The sequence below is a fragment of the Oncorhynchus tshawytscha genome, linkage group LG12 (assembly GCF_018296145.1).
Source record: "Oncorhynchus tshawytscha isolate Ot180627B linkage group LG12, Otsh_v2.0, whole genome shotgun sequence".
NCBI lineage: Eukaryota > Metazoa > Chordata > Actinopteri > Salmoniformes > Salmonidae > Oncorhynchus > Oncorhynchus tshawytscha.
The window spans coordinates 75,469,024-75,476,557 of NC_056440.1; the positions used below are offsets into that span (position 1 = coordinate 75,469,024).

Below are 7,534 nucleotides of genomic sequence, written 5' to 3' on the forward strand. Positions count from 1 at the left end.
GATAAGTTCATTAGAGTTACCAGCCTCAGAAATTGCAGCCCATATAAATGTTTCACAGAGTTCAAGTAACAGACACATCTAAACATCAACTGTTCAGAGGAGACTGTGAATCAGGTCTTCATGGTCAAATTGCTGCAAAGGAAACACTACTAAAGGACATCAATAAGAACAAAAAGAAAAACATGAGCAATGGACAAAGAACGAACAAGTGTTTTATTTTTTTCCTTTTTCAGACAACAACAAAATCTCAATTTTTTGCAATAAAGTTTTATTTTAATTGGCTCTAGAAAAACAGGTGGGCGGGGAAAGCGGGGGTGAAAATTTCAACGCTTCCTGATTGGCTGTGGGTTTTACGTTTCTGCTGGGACTGAAGTGTTTATATAGCCAATCACCGTTGAACTGGCAGTAAGTGTAGTAGTGAGCCTAGCAGTTCATTTCTCTCTTGGTGGAAGCACACAGCGAAGTGACATCGTCCAACCTTTCACCATATTCTGAAATATGGAAGAATCAAGTAGTTAACGTTTACTGAACCTTCTCTTTTGAAGCTTTCTTCCGTCTGATCACTGAGTTCCTAGAGGGCTGACCGGTCCTGGTTTTTTTGACGTTTTTTGCAAGTTTCCTGAACTTTCACTGTCTGACAAGATGAAGTGCATTATCGGCATCGGAGGGTGAGTGTCTTGATATACCGGTAATATAGCCTACTAGGCCGCAGCACGTGGGGCTGGGCGGGTTTCATAGGAATACGGCTTGTCCGTTATCTTTCTGTCATCGTGGCGACTTTACAGCTCTTCCCTTTTCAGCACTATATTTCCATTGTCTAATAAATACCCCAAATATGATTCTGACAGCCTCATCGCCCCGGGAGCGAATACCAATATATTTATAACCCATTCTGTCTGGCGAAGAGGTTTGTTTCCGGTTGTGACAATGTAATATGTGTGCAGCCGTCATTAAACGTTGGTGTATATTGTAACGAAATTCACGACAATAATGTTGCCAGCGTCGGGCGATTTAACATTACAATGTTACCTGCGGCGCTAAAAGAATACAAACGTGTGTAAATCGTTATCTGTCCCTCTGCCCACTAGTTGCCATTCATATGTAATGTCTGCGACGTTGTACAATACAGCGCCCTCCCTCGTGGTGTTTTTACCATATGTGATTTTGTATGTCTTTACAGCGTAACCAACGGGGGAAAGACCACCCTCACCAACAAACTGATCAAGAACCTTCCCAACTGTTGTGTGGTTCATCAGGATGACTTTTTCAAGGTGAGTCTCTTATGAGTGTATTACTATAGCTATTATTATGTTGATCGTTATGCTAGTGATAGAGGAAACGCACATTGCACATGGGCTAGATTCGTCAGAGCTTTGAATCTATATGGATAGAAGAGCAGGTATTTCCTTCAGTGTGTGTTGGGAGAGAGGCATGAGGGAGGGTTGGCAGACCCTGAGGTGTTCATATGGCAGAATGTTAGAATGTACCTGGGTACATCTCATTCATGTATGTTTCAGCCACAAGATCAGATTGAAGTTGGTGAAGATGGCTTTAAGCAGTATGATGGTAAGACGGGTTCTTTCTGGAAGGGTTGGGGGGGTGAGTCTGTGTGTGGGTGTGTAACACACTACTACTTAATACAATCATCATGCTCCTTAACCTAGAAGGTGGATTTTAGCTGTGTATCTGTCAATTTCTCACTGTCTCTCTCCCTTTATATGCCTTTCTCTTTCCTTCATCCCTCCAGTCATCACTGCCCTCGACATGGACGCCATGATGAGTACCATCTACGCCTGGCTTGACGACCCGGTGAAGTTTGAAAGGTCGCACGGCGTCAACAACACCTTGGATACCGAGATTCTCCCGGAGTCTGACCACAGGGATGAGGGAACTCACATCCTCATTGTGGAAGGATTCCTGCTTTACACCTATGGGTGAGGACTCTTGTCTCTCTCCCCTGCTTCCTCTCCTCCTGCTCCACAGCTCTGGGTGAGGAGGACAGAATGTGTTTCTGTGTCTCTCCTTCTTCCTCTCCTCCTGCTCCTCAACTCTGGGTGAGGAGGACAGAATGTGTTTCTGTGTCTCTCCTTCTTCCTCTCCTCCTGCTCCACAACTCTGGGTGAGGAGGACAGAATGTGTTTCTGTGTCTCTCCTTCTTCCTCTCCTCCTGCTCCTCAACTCTGGGTGAGGAGGACAGAATGTGTTTCTGTGTCTCTCCTCCTGCTCCTCAACTCTGGGTGAGGAGGTCAGAATGTGTTTCTGTCTCCTTCTTCCTCTCCTCCTGCTCCACAACTCTGGGTGAGGAGGACAGAATGTGTTTCTGTGTCTCTCCTTCTTCCTCTCCTCCTGCTCCTCAACTCTTGGTGAGGTCGACAGAATGTGTTTCTGTGTCTCTCCTCTTCCTCCTCCTTCCTCTCCTCCTGCTCCTCAACTCTGGGTGAGGAGGACAGAATGTGTTTCTGTGTCTCTCCTCTCTTCCTGCTCCTCCTGCTCCTCAACTCTGGGTGAGGAGGACAGAATGTGTTTCTGTGTCTCTCCTTCTTCCTCTCCTCCTGCTCCTCAACTCTGGGTGAGGAGGACAGAATGTGTTTCTGTCTCTCCTTCTTCCTCTCCTCCTGCTCCTCAACTCTGGGTGAGGAGGACAGAATGTGTTTCTGTGTCTCTCCTTCTTCCTCTCCTCCTGCTCCACAACTCTGGGTGAGGAGGACAGAATGTGTTTCTGTGTCTCTCCTTCTTCCTCTCCTCCTGCTCCACAACTCTGGGTGAGGAGGTCAGAATGTGTTTCTGTGTCTCTCCTTCTTCCTCTCCTCCTGCTCCACAACTCTGGGTGAGGAGGACAGAATGTGTTTCTGTGTCTCTCTTCCTCTCTCCTGCTCCACAACTCTGGGTGAGGAGGACAGAATGTGTTTCTGTGTCTCCTTCTTCCTGCTCCTCTGGGTGAGGAGGACTGCTCCTCAACTCTGGGTGAGGAGGACAGAATGTGTTTCTGTGTCTCTCCTTCTTCCTCTCCTCCTGCTCCTCAACTCTGGGTGAGGAGGACAGAATGTGTTTCTGTGTCTCTCCTTCTTCCTCTCCTCCTGCTCCTCAACTCTGGGTGAGGAGGACAGAATGTGTTTCTGTGTCTCTCCTTCTTCCTCTCCTCCTGCTCCTCAACTCTGGGTGAGGAGGACAGAATGTGTTTCTGTGTCTCTCCTTCTTCCTCTCCTCCTGCTCCTCAACTCTGGGTGAGGAGGACAGAATGTGTTTCTGTGTCTCTCCTTCTTCCTCTCCTCCTGCTCCTCAACTCTGGGTGGGTGAGGAGGACAGAATGTGTTTCTGTGTCTCTCCTTCTTCCTCTCCTCCTGCTCCTCAACTCTGGGTGAGGAGGACAGAATGTGTTTCTGTGTCTCTCCTTCTTCCTCTCCTCCTGCTCCTCAACTCTGGGTGAGGAGGACAGAATGTGTTTCTGTGTCTCTCCTTCTTCCTCTCCTCCTGCTCCACAACTCTGGGTGAGGAGGACAGAATGTGTTTCTGTGTCTCAGTAGAACATCAGTAGTTGTAGATCTGGTTCATTTAGCAGCTTTGTAGTTCTATGTAAAGTATGATACCACAGTAATATAGTAGTAACACCAGTACACCTTGTCAATGCTTTGACTCTTTCTTCCTGTTTAACTAAGTAACAAGCATGTCAAATGAAATGCTTTCACACCTATGAGTGAAAAGCCTGTCTGGAGTGTCTGTTCTCTCCCTAAAACTCTGGGTGAGGGGCCGGTCCATTCCACACAGGAGTGAGACGTACTTTCATCTCATTCGGTCAACTTATAAAATGTATAAAAATATAATATTTCCAATTCTGTTTGTGTGTTCCTGCAGACCTTTGATCGACGTACTGAACCAACGCTATTTTATTTCCATTCCATACGAAGTATGCAAAAAGAGGAGGTGGTAAGTTAAACACTGAAACACGGACATATCTACCTCAACATCCAGCTTCTGCTGCTTTACTGTTGTGGAGTAGCCTTTCAGCTAATCCCAGGTGTGTGTGTGTCCTGTGTGCAGCTCAAGAAACTACAAGGTACCAGATCCCCCGGGTCTGTTTGATGGTCACGTCTGGCCCATGTACACCAAACACAAGATCATCATGGAAACATCAGGAGTTGATGTTGGTAAGTGTTTGGTTTGTGTATGTGCACAGTATATCCGTGCTCCCATTAAATCACGTGTTTGTGATAAATGTGTAATGCTTCTGTGTGTGTGTACACAGCATATCGGTTCTCCTACTTGTGTAATATCTGTTTTCATGTTACTGATTATTTGTGTGTTTTTACAGTGCAGCTAGATGGAACTAAGTCAAAGGAACATCTGTACAACGCTGTCTACGAAGACGTCCTGAACAACATCCAGAAGTGTCTGTAAGCAACAAAGGTACGCTTCCTTCCTGTCCCACACTCATTATTGTCCCCCTCATGTCAGCCTCAACCTTAAAAACATCACTACCTGTCAATACTAACAAATAGTTGTATGTAAATAAACGTATCATTGTGTGTTTTGTGAGAATTTTGTTGTGTAAATAAACGTGAGTTTTCTTGTGTAAAACAACTAATACTTGTGCGTAAAAGTATACTTGGTGTATGTGTTGTATAAGTCACAACTAATGGTTTGTGTTCTTCCAGGTCAGTCTATCGGCTAAGAGAAGACTATATCTGTGCAGGAGGAGAGGAGAGGTGTGCCTTGCCTTAAACATTTCTAGGTCTTTCTGGCCTACAGCTAGCAACACTTTCTACCAGCTGCTGCTGCCACCGTGTCATTACTATTTTGTAGTGTAAATTATTCCCTGGCGTTATATGCAGGCATGGTTTTATATCCTCCATATTTATTTCTTTGTTACGAGCCACCAGGCAGTCAGTCACAGAGATGACAGTAGAACAGAGGGTTGCAGCTCAAAGCATAACACCAATAAACAATCCTCCTGCTAAAACACTCTACTCTGTTGTCTTCTATAACTGTTGGTTTCTACTGTATTATTCAACCTGTTGAAGTGCATCCCTATACTGTTGAAATGGACCAGGATATGAAGGTTTCCTCCAGTTTTACTGGACATAATGGAGTTTAATCCCATGACTCTCGCTCCAACTAGACACCTGTTTACTGTGGTATGACTTCTAGTTCCACTTCCACCTCCCATTGGCAGTGTGTTTACATCTGACTCAGACACATCACCAGCCAGCCAGGGCAGAGCTAACTGCTCGTTGTGGTCTTCCCTTTCCAACACTGTCTTTTCTTAAACGCTGTAACCTGAGGCGGGACACCACTAAACACAGGTCCTCGCGACATCGCTCGCTATCTATCCCCCCAGCAACAGTTGGCGCGGGTGATAGCAGGGTGTGATCACGAGACTACCCTGTGACCTAGACAACCAGTAAGATCTGCTTCACTGGAAAATCCACCCTCAAAGTTCATGACGTTGCTGCTTTTTGTTCTCTGAATTTAGCCACTCTGTACAGTATGCTTATTTGTACAGAGTTTTGACTTCATAGATAGTAGATTCTAGAACTTCCATGTAACAAACTGAACTCCAGGTAAAGACAGCTACACCACCAGCTCATGCTCTGTTGCTATTGGCTAGTCACGTTGGGTTTGTTTGTTGACATTGCTGTCTCATTGGCAACAAGTAGCTCATTACATTTAGTACATTCTAGACTAAAACACTGCTGTCCCAGGATGGCCTATATGTCAAGGTTGTTTTGTTACTGAAGGAACTTCAGCAACTCTTGGATGACAGTGTTACAATGAACCAAAACTATGGAAGAACGTTGTTTTGTTCAACAGATAATGACATAGTAAAATATTTGATTTTGGCTAGATTTCCATGTGCAACTGTTCAGAGAAGACTAGTGTGTTTTTGGATCTAGCCCCAGACCATTAGTCCATTGGCATGTTGTGTACAGCAGAGTTAGGCCACACAGCCTGACACCATGATACTCTCGGTCACTCTGCTTACTGAATTAAATCTGGAGGGGAAGCCTGGGATTCAATGCTACATGTACAACGACATGCAGTATAAATGCCACACCTTCAGTCTAGTCAGTTTAGGGAGAAACGTTGGAATCCACACTGAATTACTCTTCACTAATGAAACGTGGCAGCTCAGTTTGTATTCCACCAGACTATGGAAAGAGAGCAAACTGACCTACGACTGGGAGAGCTCAAATAATGTCTCTTCCATAGAGACCATGTCTGCATCCCAAATGGCAGACTATTCCCTATATCGTGCACTACTTTTGACCAGAGCCAAACAGCCCTTTCAAAACACATTTCAAGTAAACGGTGAATAAGACAAATAGGCCTATAAACTGAAACCTTTAATCTTAAATATTTTAGACAGTCTGCTATTTGATAAATGAAAAGGTTGAACTTGAAATGGATGAGAACTAGTGTAAGTAATGCCATAAAGATTTCCCCATAGGACTCCTATGATAGGGGTATAGCAGAGGTGCCACCTTTAATTATTCAACTGATGCAGTAGAAGTTGCTTACTGTACACATACTTTATATAAGGGGCATTTTGCAGATCACGTTCAGATACACATCACTTTCCTAGCTCTCTGCTAAATAGGACTGTGTCCACATATGTCCTTCATATGCACTCAATGTAAAGCATGTCTTCCCTGTAATGGGAATAAGATGTCAGAAGTAATGTTGCAGCGGAAGGAAAAGGCCCTCATCACCAACCCACATCAGAACCCTGAACCAGACAGAACGTCTTGGGCCATGGGGGTGTGAGTCAGCATGCAGGGCAGATCGCTAGGCGAGTTGAGGTGGGGAATTTTCCAGGGAAGTTTTTTTCTCTCTGGTTGTAGAGGCGTGTTATGTAACACGTGCTGAGAAAATAGGACACAGCCAAATATGAGGACAAGCATTGGCCTCTTGCCCACTTTCACAAATTAACAGAGTTCAGCTGTTTGTCTCTCCCATTGAATGTGTCCATACATTATGAGCATGCTTTGTCTCCATATGCACTTTGAGGATGTAAGGAAATGACATGTATACCGTACACACACATATACAAACACACAGTCCTGCACACACACTGTATATGCTCCACACACAAGGTGACACAGCGCAGTGACAAGATCCACACACACATGGCCTCCATTGACACATTTGAACTTGCTATTTATGTGAGTGTATGTTGGATGTGTCACCAGAGTCACCCTGAGCTCCTCCAACAACACACACCACAATAACATAACTCCCCTCATACACTCCCCCACGACATCACAATACAATAACCCAGGTGGGCACAAACACACACATACCCACACACACATAATCATAACTCTGTCTCTGTTCCAGGTGCATTCTGCCACATTCATACCATTGTATCAATTATGCCATTACATTCACCTCAAACTGAATTTAATTAAAGTTGCAACCTTTGAAAACAAAACTTGGTCATATCAGGAGAAAGTGGTTATTATATAATAATTAAACATGCTTTAGTTTCTGAAATTAATCTCTAACCAATCATCATCAATTGTTTTGAATTATTTGA

The 7,534-nt window shown here is 44.5% G+C and overlaps 1 protein-coding gene across 3 annotated transcripts; it reads left to right on the top strand.

Moving 5' to 3' along the window:
- The first annotated feature begins 397 nt into the window (after window positions 1-397).
- On the top strand, window positions 398-4,959 carry mibp2 (muscle-specific beta 1 integrin binding protein 2). 3 transcript variants are annotated; one of them, XM_024419240.2, is made up of 8 exons: window positions 398-668; window positions 1,181-1,271; window positions 1,518-1,599; window positions 1,748-1,934; window positions 3,853-3,924; window positions 4,039-4,145; window positions 4,310-4,404; window positions 4,653-4,959. In XM_024419240.2, the coding sequence occupies exons 1-7, from the start codon at window positions 643-645 to the stop codon at window positions 4,393-4,395; spliced, it is 651 nt and encodes a 216-aa protein (XP_024275008.1). In that variant the 5' UTR covers window positions 398-642; the 3' UTR covers window positions 4,396-4,404; window positions 4,653-4,959. The 3 variants fall into 3 exon arrangements, with proteins under 3 accessions (XP_024275008.1, XP_024275010.1, XP_024275009.1); XM_024419241.2 differs by having other exon boundaries at window positions 400-668; window positions 1,518-1,566; XM_024419242.2 differs by lacking the exon at window positions 1,518-1,599 and having other exon boundaries at window positions 399-668.
- Window positions 4,960-7,534: the final 2,575 nt, after the last annotated feature.